Source organism: Salmo trutta, chromosome 14 (genome assembly GCF_901001165.1).
Source record: "Salmo trutta chromosome 14, fSalTru1.1, whole genome shotgun sequence".
In the NCBI taxonomy this organism is placed as follows: Eukaryota; Metazoa; Chordata; class Actinopteri; order Salmoniformes; family Salmonidae; genus Salmo; species Salmo trutta.
The window spans coordinates 38,781,821-38,800,146 of NC_042970.1; the positions used below are offsets into that span (position 1 = coordinate 38,781,821).

Below are 18,326 nucleotides of genomic sequence, written 5' to 3' on the forward strand. Positions count from 1 at the left end.
CACTTATGTTGGAGTCATTATAACTCGTTTTTCAACCACTCCACAATGTCTTGTTAACAAACTATAGTTTTGGCAAGTCGGTTAGGACATCTACTTTGTGCATGACAAGTGATTTTTCCAACAATTGTTTCCAACAATTTCACTTATAATTCACTGTATCACAATTCCAGTGGGTCAGAAGTTTACATACACTAAGTTGACTGTGCCTTTATACAGCTTGGAAAATTCCAGAAAATGATGTCATGGCTTTGGAAGCTTCTGATAGGCTAATTGACATCATTTTAGTCAAGGTGTACCTGTGAATGTATTTCAAGGCCTACCTTCAAACTCAGTGCCTCTTTGCTTGACATCATGGGAAAATCAAAAGAAATCAGCCAAGACCTCCACAAGTCTGGTTCATCCTTGGGAGCAATTTCCAAACGCCTGAAGGTACCATGTTCATCTGTACAAACAATAGTACGCAAGTATAAACACCATGGGACCATGCAGCCATCATACCGCTCAGGAAGGAGACGCGTTGCCTCCTAGAGATGAACGTACTTTGGTGCGAAAAGTGCAAATCAATCCCAGAACAACAGCAAAAGTATCTATAACCACAGTAAAACAAGTCCTATATCAACACAACCTGATAGGCCGCGCAGCAAGGAAGAAGCCACTCCTCCAAAACCACCATAAAAAAGCCAGACTACGGTTTGCAACTGCACATGGGGACAAAGATCGTACTTTTTAGAGAAATGTCCTCTGGTCTGATGAAACAAAAATAGAACTGTTTGGCCATAATGAACATCGTTATGTTTGGAGGAAAAGGGGGGAGGCTTGCAAGCTGAAGAACACCATCCCAACCGTGAGGGCACGGGGGTGGCAGCATCATGTTGTGGGGGTGCTTTGCTGCAGGAGGGACTGGTGCACTTCACAAAATAGATGTCATCACGAGGAAGGAAATGTGGATATATTGAAGCAACCTCTCAAGACATCAGTCAGGAAGTTAAAGCTTGGTCGCAAATGGGTCTTCCAAATGGACAATGATCCCAAGCATACTTCCAAAGTTGTGGCAAAATGGCTTAAGGACAACAAAGTCAAGGTATTGGAGTGGCCATCACAAAGCCCTGACCTCAATTCTATAGAACATTTGTGTCCAGAACTGAAAAAGCGTGTGAGCAAGGAGGCCTACAAACCTGACTCAGTTACACCAGCTCTGTCAGGAGGAATGGGCCAAAATTCACCCAACTTTTTGTCAGAAGCTTGTGGAAGGCTACCTAAAACGTTTGACTTAAGTTAAACAATTTAAAGGCAACGCTACCAAATACTAATTGAGTGTATGTAAACTTCCGACCCACTAGAACTGTGATGAAAGAAATAAAAGCTGAAATAAATCATTATCTCTACTATTATTCTGACATTTCACATTCTTAAAATAAAGTGGTGATCCTAACAGATCTTAAGACAAGGAATTTGTACTGGGATTAAATGTCAGGAATTGTGAAAAACTGAGTTTACCTGATGGTCATTAGCAAGTTGGGCACTACCCAAGCATGTCCAGAGTGCATAAAAGGAGATTACAGTGACTCAATTGTTATGTGGAATTTTACTGCGGTCATGACTCATGACTACCAGTGTTGCAGTAATATGGTCACCACAACAGCCCTACACAAACACACACTTTTGAACAGGTTTGTTCCCATTATCGTTGGAAATACCACAGCTCATCTAGGCCCTTATCCCTAGTCCCCCACCCCAAGAACAATGCCTCATTTTGGGCAATGAAATAACAAACAGTGGGTGACTAAGGGCTTTGCACCTCTGTGTCAAAGTCTCCCAGCATGGCCAGGCATCAGCTCATTGGAGCAACAACAGGCTTTAGGGGGATCACTTGCTGGCAGCTTACTGTCTGCCTGTTTGATGCATCATGCGGTGTAACGTTACCCCGTCACGTCATCACATGAACTAAAATAAACACAGGGGCTTTGTCTTTCCAAACCAAACCCCATGTTTGGACAGTGTCAGGCCCCTCTGTACCTTGAAGCCCAGTCTGATGTCAGAAGACAGCCATCTCTGCTACCTCGCTGGCTCCTCTCTAAACACAGAAGGCTACATGCTCTTAGTCTTAGGGGATCCATCATACCCTCAGCTGCTGGGCTGGACTTTTGCCAAAACCAAGCTAAAACCCTGAATCAGTTTATAAACCAGTTGAAAAGCTCTTCCTCACTGAAGAGATCGATTGAACCTCAAACTCGCCTAGTGGGCTGTTTGTATTAAGAAAAGTCTGCTTATGCACTATTTACAAGCCACACTGATTGTCATTAACCCCTGATGTAAACTATATTTTTTGATTTACCTATTTACAACACAGGGTGGCAGCAGCAGTTATGTGATAAACTTGGACAAATTGTTAGAGGTTCATTTAATAATTTAAGGAAGCATACACCCATTGATACATATACTAGATTTGTTGAGTTGATACAGAATGTCACTTTTAACATATGACATTCGTTCTAATGCGTCATTAGTCAATCAAGTAAACAAAGAGCATCTAATAGCTGTTATGCTCTCAAATGAGCTGCTTCAAAATCAAAATATATTATCGTAAGGTGCAAGAAATAACAAATGGAGGATCTTTCGACAAAAGACATGAGTTAAAGTGATTTATTGGACAGTGATCAGATTGTATAATAGCTGTGTAGCCTGAATTCAACCATTTACACACATTTGGCTTTGACAGTTGGCTTAACGCAGCGTTTCCCAAACTCGGTCCTCGGGACCCCAAGGGGTGCACGTTTTGATTTTTGCCCTAGCACTACACAGCTGATTCAAATAATCAACTAATCATCACGCTCATGGTCATTTGAATCAGCTGTGTAGTGTTACAGGCAAAACTCAAAACGTGCACCCCTTAGGGTCCCGAGGACAGTTATGGAAAACACTTGACTTAACCACTACTGATGAGCGGCAAACGTAATGCATCACAAAAGGAGGCCAGTTGAAAAGTGTCTTGAGCCTTTTGTAGGAGGTAGAGGCCAGTGAGATTCCCTCTGTTCATTTTTCTCCCCTTCCACTGTGGAGCTTCACCTGATCTGATTATGTAAGTGGGCGGGGAAAGCACACGGGACCGTGAATGGAGCCTGGAGATGATAGATGACTGCCGATAGGTGTTTTGACCATAGATCTGCCGATAGGTGTTTTGACCATAGATCAGCCGATAGGTGTTTTGACCATAGATTTGTATTTCTATCACTTTGACAGACACGCTGGGGGAGCAGTGAGTTCGTTACTCCTGGTCCTTCTCTTCTCCGTGTGTGATGATGTGCACAAGGTTTTTGTAGTCTAGATTTCCTGCCACGTCTGGTGGGAAGGCTGCAAACATCTGCTCCATCTGAGAAAACCAGCGAGAAGATTTAGTGACTCAATCACTGATGTACACGTCATGAACCTCACAACATTTCCGAAGCAGCACGCGACATGTTTATGCATGAACTGTGTTATATTACTGATTATGAGTGGCTATGAGTTGTTTATTTAAAATGGTTTGTCTGCTGTATTTCAATAGTTGTATGTACAATGGGTCAATGTGTACAATGTGTGTGTGGACAGTATATAGATTATATTGCGTTTAGTGTACATTTGGTTGTGCTCTAACCTCTTCAGGAGAAAACCTGTCCGCTTGTGTCGTCAGCATCTCTGTCACACTGAAGACGAGCAAGAACAAGGCGTTTAGGATTACATTAACCATCTCCACAAAGCTTTTACCCTTTAGACCCGTCACAAATACGAGTACTCACAAGTCCTTCCTCAGGACCCCTTTTCCTTCGGGGTCAAATACTTTAAAAGCATTGAGGATAGTCTCCTCTGGATCAGCGCCTACACAGAGAAAACGACGTCTAATTAGAACTAAGTCGATGGGAGGCAGACGTTGACAATATAAGAGTACAACATACACAATTCAGAGGGAAAATGTCATTCAAATTAGGATTCAGGCAACTCATCTGTTAAACGTTTGGGAGGAAGTGACATTCAGTACTGTTGCAAAATGTAGCATGACGTTTAACCAACTGAATGCATCCCTTGTTTGCACGCCTCACCTTTCAGCTTCTCTCCGAACATGGTGAGGAAGATGGTGAAGTTGACGGGGCCGGACGCCTCTTTCAGCATCTCATCTATCTCCTCCTGCTTCACGTTGAGTCGCCCTGTTACAGAAACATGGGTCAGTACCATTATGGCCAGGTCGTTATTGTAAACGGGAATACATTCTTACTGACCTAACTGAACAAATAGATAAATAATAGAATACATCTTCAACCCACCCAGTGCAGCAAAGGTGTCCCTCAGGTCATTTTTGTCAATGAATCCATCTCTGTTCTGGTCCATGATGGTGAAGGCCTGTCAATATGGAGGTTAACACTTAATGGGAGACATGAAAAAGACTCCAGTGACTAGAGTTTGTCTGTGTGTGTATGTGTTGGGAGGAGAGTGACAGTAAATTCCATGGGCTACAGTTGGAGCCACTCTGCATATCAAATCAGTCAATGTGCCGGTGTTTGGTCAAGTGGACCACATGTTATCTCCATGCCAGAAATCTTTGTCAAAACGATCCCGTCGATGCTCTCTGGAACATGGATCTCTGGACATTCCTTTTTTCTAAGCCTTTATTCTTAGTTACTCTATTCATACTATGTTACTCCCTGGGGTTTAAGAGTGGCATCCAGGCCAGGGCATATTTCCCATTCTATCCCCAGCCCTGCCTAATCACTGATGACATGGCCTGAATGCCTGGCCATGATTTCAAGAGCGACACCGCTCATACCACACGCCTGGAATTCATGACAAGGGCAGAGAGACAGGTGGAAAATGGACAACTCATGAAAGGTGATGGACAGAGGGACAGGTAAACCTACAGGCTTACAGAGATGCCTGATTCACACTATAGGGCCAAACCGAGCTGTATTAGGCGGCCTGGTTAAACATTCCCCATAGTTGCTGGAACTGTGCTTGAAAGGACAATGTGAAAAGAAAATGTCTGAGCTAGCATAGTAGTTCTGGGTTGGCCCGATAGTGTGATTCAGACCGAACAGCAGAGGCAGAATGTGTTGGGCACTAGGACGATGACAAACAAACCAGACCCGAAAAGGGTGCAGTGTGATCGATGGACTGTCGTCATGGTAATAAGGGAAGAGACAGATTATTACCTCCTTGAACTCCTGGATCTGAGACTGCTCAAAAATCGAAAACACATTGGAGTTAGAGTCCGCTGACTTCTTCTTTGCCTTCTTGGGTGCCTTTGGAGAGAGGTGGAAAGGAGAGGTATATCCATAAAACATAGTGGGCTGGAGCAAAAGCCTGCACACACTGTGGAGTTCCAGGAGCATATCTACCCAGATTTATACTAGCGGCAGTGTATCGACACAATACAACTTATGTTTGGGATAGAACGGTCTTTGCCAGGACCATGCTTTGAACTAACTAAACTAGATACTATGATTTAAGGCGTGATCACGCCCAACTTAAAATACTTTACATGTAATGAAGGAAACATACTGAACAGATAGAAAATGTTAATTTTCTAGAAAACTATCAAAGAAAATATGACATCTAACAGATTCCTTTATTGATTCGAACAGTTGTCATCATCATCCAAGCTACCATCGTCAATCAATCTAACTACACATGTATCTACCTGTATAGCTGCTTCCTCTAAGGACTTAGCGGAGTTTTACATTAATAATTCCCTTTCCCCTACAACCACCCCCTTGACATAGCTGATAGTGTGAAATCATACAGTGGCATAGAACAGGACAGGAACTTACCATAGCTGGAGCTGGAGGAGATGGGTGATGAACAGAACAATGGGACTCCCAAAATGCAACTGAACAATGGAGAGTGCTTTGTCTGGCCTTATGTAGCCTACATGCACTCCATTCTACTGGACGATATAAATAAACCATGCCTTCTTTGGAAGTGACAGGTAAATGACAACCCACACACAGGGGGACGCGCACACACACACAGAGAATAATCCCGATTGCCCTCTGCCCCAAAGTTCATTGTCAGCGCTCAGAGTGGAATAACAGTGGTTTAGAATAACAGGACCTTGCACGCTGAAGGTTAAGCTGACATATGGAATTGTTGGAAGGTCATACTATGGATCTTTTAGCTATTTGATTTTGAATTTTAGGACCCCTTTAGGTATAAAAATAAAATAATTTGATAAAATATTGAATTTGTCCTTTAGGTAAAAGACGTTTTCATGAGAAGACCAATTTTCAAGATATCTCATGGTCTGACAAACACTGCTCTAGCTCTGCCACCCTTCACTGCAGATGTGGACGTGCGATATCGGCGGATGCAGTGGATTGAGACGCATTCAAACAGATATCTCTAGCTTAAACTGACGTACTCTAGGGGGGGTTTAAAGGAACCCAATACTCAAATCTCTCTTTCCTACCCCGAGAGAACATGGCATATTCCCCTCTCTCTCCTACCCTGCTTTAAAAGTGCTGCTGACTGTATGAGTGAGGGATGCCTCACAAACTCAAACCAGAGGTGATGCCCGTTCAATCCACAGCCCATATTGTGTGCGTGTGTGTGTGCAGACATTTTAGTCATTTAACACACACTCTTATCCAGAGTGACTTATAGTTAGTGCATTCATCTTAAGATAGCTAGGTGGTACAACCACATATCTTAGTCATAGTAAGTACATTTTTCTTCAATAAAGTAGCTATCATCAAATTTAGAACTAGTAAGGGGGGGGGAGAAAAGTGTTAGTTAACAAAATATTTTTTGGGGGGTGGGAGGTGGGGTGAGGAGGGTGTGCTGTGGGATTGTTTAACATACTCTTTGAATAGGTAGGGTTTCAGATGTTTTCGGAAGATGGGCAGGAACTCCGCTGTCCTAGCTTCAGGGGGAAGCTGGTTCCACCATTGGGGTGCCAGGACAGAGAATAGCTTTGACTGGGCTGAGTGGGGGCTGCCCTCCCTTAGGGGTGGGAGGGCCAAGACACCAGAGGTGGCAGAACGGAGTACTCGGGTTGAGGTGTAGGATTTGGCCATAGCCTGAAGGTAGGGAGGGGCAGTTCCTCTTGCTGCTCCATAGGCAAGTACCATGATCTTGTAGTGGATGCGAGCTTCGACTGGAAGCCAGTGGAGTGTGCAGAGGAGCGGGGTGACATGGGAGAGGTTGAACACCAGGCCGGCTACAGCGTTCTGGATACATTTCAGGGGTTTGATGGCACAAACAGGGAGCCCAGCCAGGAGACAGTTGCAGTAGTCCAGATGGGAGATGACAAGTGCCTGGATTAGGACCTGCGACGCTTCCTATATGAGGTAGGGTCGTACTCTACGATTTTTTTCTTGAGCAGATGGTCGGGGGCCCGGAACATAATTAACAATTAGGCCAAGGGGGTGTGGTATATGGCCAATATACCATGGCTAAGGGCTGTTCTGACGCACGATGCAACGCGGAGTGCCTGGATACAGTCCTTAGCTGTTGTATATTGGCCATATACCACAAACCCCTGAGGTGCCTTATTGCTATTATAAACTGGTACCAACATAATTAGCATATTAAAAATAAATGTTTTGTCATACCCGTGGTATACGGTCTGATATACCACACCTGTCAGACAATCTGCATTCAGGGCTTGAATCACCAAGTATATAATTACAAATAATTTGTAGACTGCAAATTGACTGCAAGAAGCCCAAACAAATATGTTTGACTAAAACATAATTATTTCAAACTTTGCTTACATTTGTATACGATCATGTGTCTATTATGCGTGGGAATACTTGGGAACTGATTTCTTACATTAAAATCCCTTGGAGCTCATTTCCTGATGTTTTTACAGCCTTATAAGTCCAACAATGAAAATAATAAAACATTTAAATAAATAGTTTTGCTCAGAAAACTTGGGGGGCCAAATAAAACCACCCGCGGGCCACCAGTTGGGGAACCCTGTTGTAAAGCATAAACCTGCAGGAGTGAGTCACTGCTTTGACATCCGCAGAGACCGACAGGGTGTTGTCCAGAGTCATGCCAAGGTTCTTTGCACTCTAGACAAAACTAGAGGAACTAAGAGCCAGATGTTGAGTGGTTGTGGTTTTAGCGGAAGCATAGCCCCGATTACTTAGTACCCAAATTGTACTGTGCTGGTTCTGTAATCAGGCCAGCGCAGTACAGCTCGTTGAAAAAGGTTTTTGGCAGCTAGTAACCCATCTACCTCTACTAGGCTACTACCTCTACCTCTATGCTCTTCAATTTGTTAGATGTGTGTTTATGCCGTCATTACATGTTAATTTGTTTGTCTAAGGCCAATAAAACAATAATTTTAAAGATGAAAGGCAGTGTGGACATATATTAGCTTATTAAGCCATTATTTATAGCCCTGCCGCTGTCAGAGGAGTGTGACTGGCACGCTGGGTTAAGAGTGGAGCAAGCCCAGTTACATCTCTCACATGCTTCTATACATATCACTCATTTACAGAGCCCACACTTCACTCAAACGGTCATAGCTAGTTAACTCTCTCTTCACATAAATCTTTCTAACGGTTTTAGAACATGCAACTTTGTATCATAAGTGTGTGTATTTTACATGTTTAAAAACAGCAGCCAAGGTAGCTGGAAAATCATGTCAATTTGTATTTTCTGTGAACAAACTCTTTAACGAGAGGAGACCAGGAAAGGAAGATGTTCAAAATCATTTGCACCCAGTTTCACGTTCCAAACTCTGCAGCGCAACATTAGCTGGGTTCCAATACTTAAGTGTGACCCTGTTGAGACGGAGAACAGCGCCTTGCAATGTGTCAATTAGAGTTCACAAGTCACCCAGTACCTCTCCTGTCAGGTCCTATCATGCTGGCAAGGGAAAGTGCTAAAGTGCCAATCAGTGAATAGGGTGTTAGGGCCAGGGAAGGGGCAGAATCTCCCAACAATGTCTGGATGGGGGGCTTGTCTATATAAAGGTCCTGACGTGCTGAAAGCCTTCTTCACCTCGTCATTGTCAATCTTCTCACTTTCAGCCTGTCTAAGTAGCATATGTCGTCATTTCTGCCATAATCTCTGTCCCTTCACAGCATGGAAGGAGTCTCTAGTAACTTGTTTATTTGAGGTCGAAAAGTCCGATAGGTAGCCTGGCGGTTAGAGGTATTGGGCCAGTAAGCAAAAGGTTGGTGGGTCGAATGCCTGAGCCGACAAGGCACTTAACCATAACTTCTCCAGGGTCACCGTTGATAATGGCTGATCACCTGGCTGTGACCTCATTCTCTGAGGGTGTCTCAGAGGGAGTGGAATATGCAAAAAAACACATTTCCATTTCACACCTGTACAGGTTACTCACATGTACATACAGTGAAACAGGACTGTATAAGCTCCCCCTAATTTAGACAATTACAGCTGTCTACGTCTAAACGTTAAAGCAACATGTATGAAGATTACATTTCATGTTTGTCTGCCACTCACTCACCCACGCCCCTCAGATGAACAATTGTTCCTGGGCAGGCAGGCAGCTGTCTTTCTCCTCAGAGTTATTCCCAGTTTAAGACACAAATAGCCGCTGCTGCTCTGCATGCCAGTGGCTCTAGAATGGGATGGCATTGTCACAGTGAGGCTGGGGCAGCTAGTGAATACCATATGTGCGTTGTTACACTAACACACTGGACATGAACACACACACAAAATCTCTTTCTCCCTCTTTCTTACACAATCGCTCTTTCTCGCTCGCACGATTCCACATAGGCCACACAGGATATACGCGGGCAATTAAAGACAGTGGTTATGTTTAATATTGTGCGCCAAAACGCTACATGGAAAGCTAGTACATCTTTTGTTAGCATTTGTAAGACATCAATATCTTCATAACGAGCACAGGGCGACATGTTCCTCGTCTAAACGGAATCCGAAAAAATGCACATATCTAAAGTTTAGCTCATATCTGTGCATCACTGGTACTTTGCTCCAGCAAAGTTTCTGAAATCTGAAACAGAAGAAGGCTGGACTTACGTAGCAGATGGTAAATTGGTAAGCAAGTCTGAAATTAAAATCGATTTACAACCCTGTTCACTCCCACCCCGATGCTGAGTAAAACGAAAAATGTCTGCTTCTGTGTATAGAGGATGTGAGAAAAAGCTTTCTTATTGCACATGTAAGCCAATCTGTTCCAAAAGCATTTGCTACGTGACCTTTCAGTGCTACACTGAATTTGGTTGAATATAAATAAAAACTTTTTTTTTAATATCAAGAATAAGTAAATCAAAAGTAAGTAGATATATTAAAGTATAAAGAGTAGGCTTATGTGACTGAAAATACAATATTTGTTCTTGCTGCACGAGAGGTGTTTAGCAGTAGGAAAATGTCGCTCATAGTAGCTCAGGAGGATTTGAAAGAAAATGGAAATTGAAGGCTAACTAAAACATGTAACTTTCTTTCTTTATCGCTCATGCTCCAGTGTCGAATCGCATGTAGTTCACTGAAATGAAGTTGAAGATCATAGGATATGTATTTTCCATTCTCATTTAAGTACATCCATGCCTTAAGAATCAGTTAATCAAAGAACATTATTATCTTCACCGATCGATCATAAACAACAATTTGGAGGGTATACACAAGGTAAGGGGAGATTGGGGTAAAAAAAAAAAGAAATATTCAAGTAGTGGGTTGTAAGCTTAATGATTTCTCAAGCCGCATGTAAGTTTGCTTTTGCGTGTGGAAGTGCATTACACAAGATGGGACCAGGGCAAAATGCTCACTTGATAAAGGACGTTTTTAAAAGAATAATATTCATTTGACATTCAAGAGGACACACAACAATCACTTTTCTCTTTAACAAAAATAGACGTGGCTTTTCCAGCCTTGAGGTTCCCTTTCAGTATCTATAAAAAGTCAGGCTCAGTCTGAAATGGCACCCTAATCTTTATAAAGTGTACTACTTTTGACAAAAGTAGTGCACTATATATGGAGTAGGGTACAATTTCAGACTAACCCTAAGTCTGCCTATTTACAGTGTCAAATAGCATCGTGATGATTTATAAAGGCCCGAGAGCCAGCTGGTGCTGGGGATTGTGGGTAGCGCAGTTTAATGTGTCAGCTGTAGTCATCTAGCTCAGGGATGGACCAATACTAGAGGGCCTCTGTGTGTGTGTGTGTAGACTTTATTCCATATCATCTCTAACACACACACACACCTAATTACACTTGATGTAAATCAAAGACTAGGATTAGTTGATTATTTGAATGAGGTGTGTTAGTGCTAGGCTGTAACAAAAGCCTGCACACACTGCATCCCTAGGAGATGCCCACCACTGATCTAGCTGATATGCACAGGGTGAGAGCAAATCCAGGAGAACATTTAGTTGTGTTTCTAAACTCTGAAGCCTCATCTGTAAGTGCTGTTTCCAGGATTTAATTTTGCAGATATTCCAAGCGTTTTTGTCAGTGTTTGTGACAAATGTTATGTTTTGGTCCTTGCTGACTTTAAATGTTGGATACTTTTTTTTAATGTATATCAACATTATTATTATTATTTATTCTAGTAAAAACCCATACACATGACATTCAGCATCGACAGTAGGTCATCGACGCTTTAGCTGCTTTTCCTATTGGGCTCTCTAGGTGATGCAGTATTCTGACCCCGCTCCTCTTCCCTAACCCTGGTAAGAACTGAGTGATGTGCTGTGCTGGGGATGTCACTCTTCTGATTGATGTAGCGCTGCTGTCACTCAAACAGATGACTGATCCCACACCTGTACAGAAAGATCAGAGACAAATAAGGTCAGGTGATAAGGTTAGTGTGAAGGATAGTGTTAGGACATAGGTAAACCCACTATCCAGAATACATTTCCACACAATTCCCCCAGGGGGAAGCAGCAATCTCGTCCAAGCGCTGAGCCTGGTTGATAAGCATATCAGGTGCTGCCAATTGAGGTGATCAGTCAGAGTGCCAGCTTGGAGAGCCGTGAGGCTGCTGGTTGGTTTGGTGGCAATGAGGCCTTTCGTTTGGTTTTGAATCTTGTCTGGGCATGCCTGTTTGCACTTTCCTTTTTCTTCACCATCGAAAACAAATAATAATCCGCTTGGACTGGCCGACCAAGAGGTCGAGAGAGACTGAACTGTACATTCAACACCTAGGCGCATACACTGATTTCTCACATAAATGCACACATTCATTCAGGTTACAGACCGGTTAACTAGGCCTAAGACCCCTAACGAGTGTAACAACATCCATAGGCTAGTTATTGGTTCCGTAACAATATCACTGGAATAGGAAAGTCTTATTGAAAAATACATTTCAGTGAGTCAGCATATCAATAGAAAATATTTTTTAAAAAGACCGCATGGGACCATAGGCCTTTGATCAAAAATAATGCACCCAATACCACTCAAGTTATGTCCTGTAATGTGGGAAAGGGAAGTACATAGGACTCTGGGAAGTATTGTGTACATAGTCTACTGTCTCACCTTGTTGACCGTGGTGAGGGGCGTGCGACCGGAGCTGGTGTGGAGTCTCTGACGAACTCCAGGCTGCTGCTCCTCGAACCCCCGGCCGGGTGACCTCTCCCTCCTCACGTCCCGGTCCATCAGCTTCCCTGGGGAGCGGTCGAGGCGTAGGTCCCCCCCCATGGCCCTTCCTGGAGACCTGGCCAGACGGGGGTCCATCATCATCCTGCCACTTGGAGACTTCTCCCTCTCCACTGAGTGCGGCGGGCGGCCGGGCGACTTATCGCGGCGGAACTCGGTGCGGGCCTCGCGATAGCGGCGCGGCGTGCCTGGGTCACTGTGCAACGCGGGGCTGGCTGCCAGGCGCTTGGTGATGTGCTCGTTGTAGGAAGGCGGCCCACGCTTGTTGGGGCTGCGGACGGAAAGGGGGTGGAGAGACCCATTGTGGAGATGGAGAGGGCCGGGGACCACATGACAAAGATCACAGGGTCAACATTTTGTTAGACCATCAGAGATGGTGTCAAGAAAGCATTGCATAGTGTACTGCTGTCAGAACATCCTTAATTCATCGGGGAATGGACTACAAGATGTCGAAAGCGGTCCACAGGGATGCTGGTCCATGTTGACTCCAATGCTTCCCACAGTTGTGTCAAGTTCGCTGGATGTCCGTTGGGTGGTGGACCATTCTTGATACACACGGGAAACTGTTGAGCGTGAAAAAAGCCAGCAGCATTGCAGTTCTTGACACAAACCAGTGCACCTGGCACCTACTACCATACCCCGTTCAAAGGCACTTAAATATTTTGTCTTGCCCATTCACCCTCCGAATGACACACATACACAATCCATGTCTCACTTGTCTCAAGGCTTAAAAATCAGTCTTTAACCTGTCTCCTCCCCTTAATCTACACTGATTGAAGTGGATTTAACAAGTGAAATCAATAATGGATCGTAGCTTTCACCTGGATTCACCTAGTCAGTCTATGTCATGGAAAAAGCAGCTGTTCTTAACGTCAGTGTAAATGCATATTAAGCCTATGTCAATCAAAACTATGGCTAGTGTAATACCCTCAATAGCTCTGTAAAATGAAATAATGACTGCAGCGAGCAATGGCTTCGGATGTGGAGAAAGCAGTTCTCATTGAAATCCCTGGAGATAATGCAGACAGGTCATTTGTTAGCCACACTCTGTCACAGTAGGAGACTAGAATGAGCAAGTGCAACGGAGAAAAATGAGACATGGTGGACTGCACATTTGGTTCCACCAATGGATGGCGAGCTAAAGAGATTGCGTCATATCGTCACCATGTTAGCTCCAGAAGTCACATCTCCAATTCTATCGTCCACAGAGGATTACAGAATCAATGATATGAAAATTGTAGCTGGTCTTTTTCCATACGTGACCTGCACAGAGATGGCACACCTACACTTTATTTAGCATTATAATCAACACTCATTTTTCAGCCCTAAATTGCAGAGTACAACACTTTTCCATGAATGGATAACGGCTGAATGAGGGTTGAACAATTACATTTGGGATGGCTTTTTCGAATTCGGTCTTTGTACTGTATTTTTGATGAAGATGAGGAAAAATAGCAATGAACCCTCTCTACTGTTCTTTAAACATCATAAAGCACTATATGGTACGGTGGTCAACTCAGCTAACTCTAAACACACAGTCACTGCAATATTATGTACATTAATGCAGGTGCTTGATTGGTTTATTTAGGAAGTCTCAGAAAATACAAGTATCCATACTTTATTTTAAATATTTTATTATAACATCACACAGGGGCCATTTTGAATAGAAGTCGCCTTACTTAGGCTTTGTTACAAATAAAAAATGAAATCTTCCCCCTGCAAAGAACAGAGGCTCGTATTAATCCAGGTCTCAGATGGTGTAGCAGATGGAACACCATCACCAGATAGTTCACCAGTTATGTATGCTAACCTTTGCCACCTGTTTGCCAAACTATATCAACTGTATGACAACCTGTCAACTGTATGCCAACCTATGCCACCTGTACGCCAGCCTATGCCACCTGTACGCCAACCTATGCCACCTGTACGCCAGCCTATGCCACCTGTACGCCAGCCTATGCCACCTGTACGCCAGCCTATGCCACCTGTACGCCAGCCTATGCCACCTGTACGCCAGCCTATGCCACCTGTACGCCAACCTATGCCACCTGTATGCCACCTGTAAGCCAACCTATGCCACCTGTACGCCAACCTATGCCACCTGTACGTCAACCTATGCCACCTGTACGTCAACCTATGCCACCTGTATGCCAACCTACTGTATGTCATTTGTATGCCAACCCATGCAGCTAGTGTGCCACCTGTGAGAAGCTCCACACCATCCCCGTGCACTTCATTGATTCCTGGTGGAATTTAAACAATGGTCGAAATTAGAGAGAAGGGAAGTCCTTCTGAAGTCACACTGTGACCATGACCGGCCCAATCCTGCCTCCGCTAACCAGCTCAGCCAACAGAAGGTGCAGTGACAGAATGAAGAATCCCCACTGTTGCTCCAAATCCTGGAAGAAAGAGCCATATTAACGTACCTGCGTCCAGAGCCATTCCTCTGCAGCTCCCCCTCCTGTCCCAGGTTGCCCTTACAGCAGATGACCCGGAGCTTGTTCTGGTAGGACGATGCCAGGTAAATGGCTCCGGAGGAGATGGCTGGGCCCAGGTAGCGCGGGTTGGGGATGTCCAGGTGAGCGTACGAGTGGGCCCTGACCAAGACACAATACCCCCCATTGATTTATTACAATGTTATGCTAACTAGCTAAGGGTTGCAGTTAAGTAAAGGATCAGTGATCTTACCCTAGAGCAGAGTGGCCCTGGACCTCGATCACATCCAACGAGTTGAAGTAGGTCACAAACAGGTAGGGTTCTCTGTAGGCTGATATGGAGAGGAGCACTGTGTTATAAGCCTCTATAATGTCTTATTATAACACTTTTGTAGATGGCAATTCTTCAATGCTTTTGTTAGGATCACTCTGTTACGATGGTTTCAGATCTAAAATGATTTTGGACTTACCAAACGAGAGAGGCAGACGGCTCCATTTGATGTCCTCACTTCGACTCCTACGGCCGTATGCGTCCACAAAAACCCCAAACTCTGGATAAGGAATCATCACAATAGAAATAAGTGATACTGCTGGTATGCATGGCAAACTATGTGGAAATGAATATAACGGACATTTTTAGCAGTCATCAGAGCATGGCTACACTACTCAGTCATTACATAATCATAAAGACAGCATAGGGACTCTCCCTCTCTCACACGCCATCTCTCATGCACACACACCAGGGTTTCCTTTAAAACGGTAAAAAAACGGCTTTTGGCCGATAAAAAAAGAAATAAATGCTTTTTTGCCTATTCATTGATGGAAATACATTTGACCGGACATGTGTATCGGCCTATAAGTTCATTTGCATAATTTAGTGGAATTAAATGAGCGAGTAGTCATTTATATTATCACACGCACACAGCCTACAGATACAGAGCCTAGCTTGAGCAGAAAATCTGTCAGCGGGAGAGCTGCTGCTACAGCTCCTCAAACAGCTAGTTAATTTGTTTCGGGAGTGAAACAATGTAAGGCCAATCATTGCGCGTCAATTCTAAAGGCAATCGTGTGTTAACAGTTTTGATGGCCATGATTAAAAACAGCTACTCTTTTATTTCTCAACTGGTAATTGAAGCGCTCTTCCTTTCGCCATTCAAGTGCATTGGAAACAGTAAGCAGGCTTCCGCGCATCACACATCACTTTGCAATGAGCTGGAGGCAGTATGCATTTGAAAACATGTACTTAATTGGTTGAAAATTGAATGTTTTACTTCATATTATGAGGCATGTTTTACCTTGCTTCAAAGTAGCCTAGCCAAAATCCGACCATAAAACTTGGAGGCAATTATTTTATTAAGACTTCCATATTCCATTGAAACAAGTAGCATATTTCTCTCATGTTGTATTGCTTTTCAAATCAACTTACTTTCATTGTCCAGTAGCCAAAGGCACAATCCTAGTCATTTTAACAACCAATTCTAGTGTTTGCATCTTTAGATCTCCACTCTTTCTAAATTGCTAACAGATATTTTCATTTCTATCACATTTAACCACTCACATGTGCAGTGCACTTTTGTCAGTGTTTTCCCGCTAATTGCATTATAGAGCAGTCACACAAAGTCAACTGCCTTGTGTGCATTGCTACGCTTATAATGTGAACAAATAATAGTTAATCAACATTTCAAGCTCAACAATATTTGTTTTATATAGCCTAGGCCAATTGCTGTTCGTTACTCGTCTTGTTGGCTGAGGAAATGTGGACAGTTATTCTAACATCTTCAAAGTGCGCATCGGAATTAGGTAGGAAGGACACACGTCATTGCATCCTCGAGTTGCATGTTCTGTTAAGATGAACTACCATAATCTAAATGTGATTTCGGTCATTCTAAGCTCCTAATCAGGTTATGCAGCCAATGCACATGGGTCCGGTGAATTTCTCAAATATCCGGCACCACATTTTCCTAACAGAAAGACAAAGACGTACGCACACGCACGGCCTATAAAAGTGTGTATGAAACATGACTGACCGTGGAAGCAGAGCAGGTACTCGTCTTTCTGCGGTGCCTGGGTGACTTGGATGATGGAGATGGGGAAACTGTGGGAGGAGGCCGCAAAGATGGCCGAGGCCAACGTCACATCGTTCTTATCCAGGAACTCTGCAAGATGGAGGTCCCCACACCAATCAATCAACCAATTATACAAAAAATAACCAGGTAATCTCTTCTTGTTTCAGACTGTTTGGTGCCTATTGAACAACACCCTAGTTATCCCGAGATAACAGTGTACCTTGAACATGTTGTATCCTGTGTGATGAGTTGCTGACCTACCTTCCAGCACGTACTGCTTCATCTCCATCTCGTAGAACTTGTTGGTGCCGATGATGATGCTGTAGCCTGTGAAGTGGATACAGCTGCAGGGCTCTGACGTCTCAATCTCTTTCCTGATGCAGAACTTATTGAGGCTGTCGTTGTAGCGCAGGATGGTGATCTTGTTGGGCATGGCGGCACAGATACACGTGCCATTCTCAATCTGCACAAGGGCCAATAACAACACAGTCGGGACAACTATTACTCCAGAAATACAGCGTAATCAGTTTGTGTCCACAGTTTCAAGGAAGGCACAGACAACACGAAAAGGTGCTTGAATAATTTGCTATGATTGAAACAAAGTTTTACACCAGAAAATATTGTTTCGTCCTATTTCGATGAGGTGAAAAATCCACGAAGAAAAGTTAAGAATCGCAAATCGGTGGCTCACCTTGCCAGAGGAGAAGAGGTGGCATCCCTTGACGGTCTCAAAGATGTATGGGCTGAGATCTGGCTGGGCCGGGAGATGGGACTGAGACAGAGACTGCTTCACCTTCTTGATCTCCACCAGACACAGGGCCCGCTCCTCTCCTGGATGGGACATGGTACAGATATCAGCAACAAACACATACAGTACCAACTGCATCCTCCATCCAATATAACACATTTGTGATCTGTTTCAACAGTTATTGCACTATACTAACACGATGCAGAATCGCAGTACTGCTAAACTGCAAGTACTGTAGCGGAGATGGTTCAGTGAACTACACTCACATGCTGAGTAACTTGCCTGTTTATTTAAGCTTTATTTAAGCAGGCGAGCCAGCTAAGAACAAATTATGAGACCTGAAGACAGATTTTAACTCCCAGAGCCCATGTCTTCTTTCAGGCTTTAGCTCGGGGAGCTAACACAAGTCTGTAGGTCCGCAGGCAAGCCAGGTCTGATACTAGCATATACCTGGTATTGGAAATGGGGTCCATTTTTTCAAGACCATGTTGCCAGTAGCTCACGAAGCTAAAG

At 43.8% G+C, this 18,326-nt stretch overlaps 2 protein-coding genes across 3 annotated transcripts in view; both read right to left on the reverse strand.

The window, feature by feature from the left end:
- Positions 1-2,629: 2,629 nt before the first annotated feature.
- On the reverse strand, positions 2,630-5,857 carry LOC115208045 (myosin regulatory light chain 2, ventricular/cardiac muscle isoform). Its single transcript, XM_029775769.1, has 7 exons — positions 5,799-5,857; positions 5,181-5,270; positions 4,299-4,374; positions 4,077-4,181; positions 3,777-3,855; positions 3,635-3,683; positions 2,630-3,370 (listed from the first exon to the last, which is right to left on the reverse strand). The coding sequence occupies exons 1-7, from the start codon at positions 5,799-5,801 to the stop codon at positions 3,266-3,268; spliced, it is 507 nt and encodes a 168-aa protein (XP_029631629.1). The 5' UTR covers positions 5,802-5,857; the 3' UTR covers positions 2,630-3,265.
- A 3,893-nt stretch (positions 5,858-9,750) lies between these two features.
- cita (citron rho-interacting serine/threonine kinase a) overlaps positions 9,751-18,326 on the reverse strand; it is a 52,456-nt gene continuing 43,880 nt past the window's right edge. For both annotated transcript variants that reach the window (XM_029775771.1, XM_029775770.1), the window contains 8 exons: positions 17,757-17,896; positions 17,327-17,528; positions 17,027-17,155; positions 15,470-15,550; positions 15,253-15,331; positions 14,991-15,161; positions 12,445-12,835; positions 9,751-11,729 (listed from right to left, as the gene is read on the reverse strand). In XM_029775771.1, coding sequence (XP_029631631.1) covers positions 11,706-11,729; positions 12,445-12,835; positions 14,991-15,161; positions 15,253-15,331; positions 15,470-15,550; positions 17,027-17,155; positions 17,327-17,528; positions 17,757-17,896 — 1,217 coding nt within the window. In that variant the 3' untranslated portion in view covers positions 9,751-11,705. The remainder of the gene's footprint in view (positions 11,730-12,444; positions 12,836-14,990; positions 15,162-15,252; positions 15,332-15,469; positions 15,551-17,026; positions 17,156-17,326; positions 17,529-17,756; positions 17,897-18,326) is intronic.

Excerpts from the sequence above, each read along its gene's own strand:
- LOC115208045 (XM_029775769.1), bottom strand. Across the intron at positions 3,856-4,076 it reads GTTCGGAGAGAAGCTGAAAG|GCGCTGATCCAGAGGAGACT; the intron begins GTGAGGCGTGCA and ends TTCTCTGTGTAG. Across the intron at positions 3,371-3,634 it reads ACAGGTTTTCTCCTGAAGAG|ATGGAGCAGATGTTTGCAGC; the intron begins GTTAGAGCACAA and ends TGGTTTTCTCAG.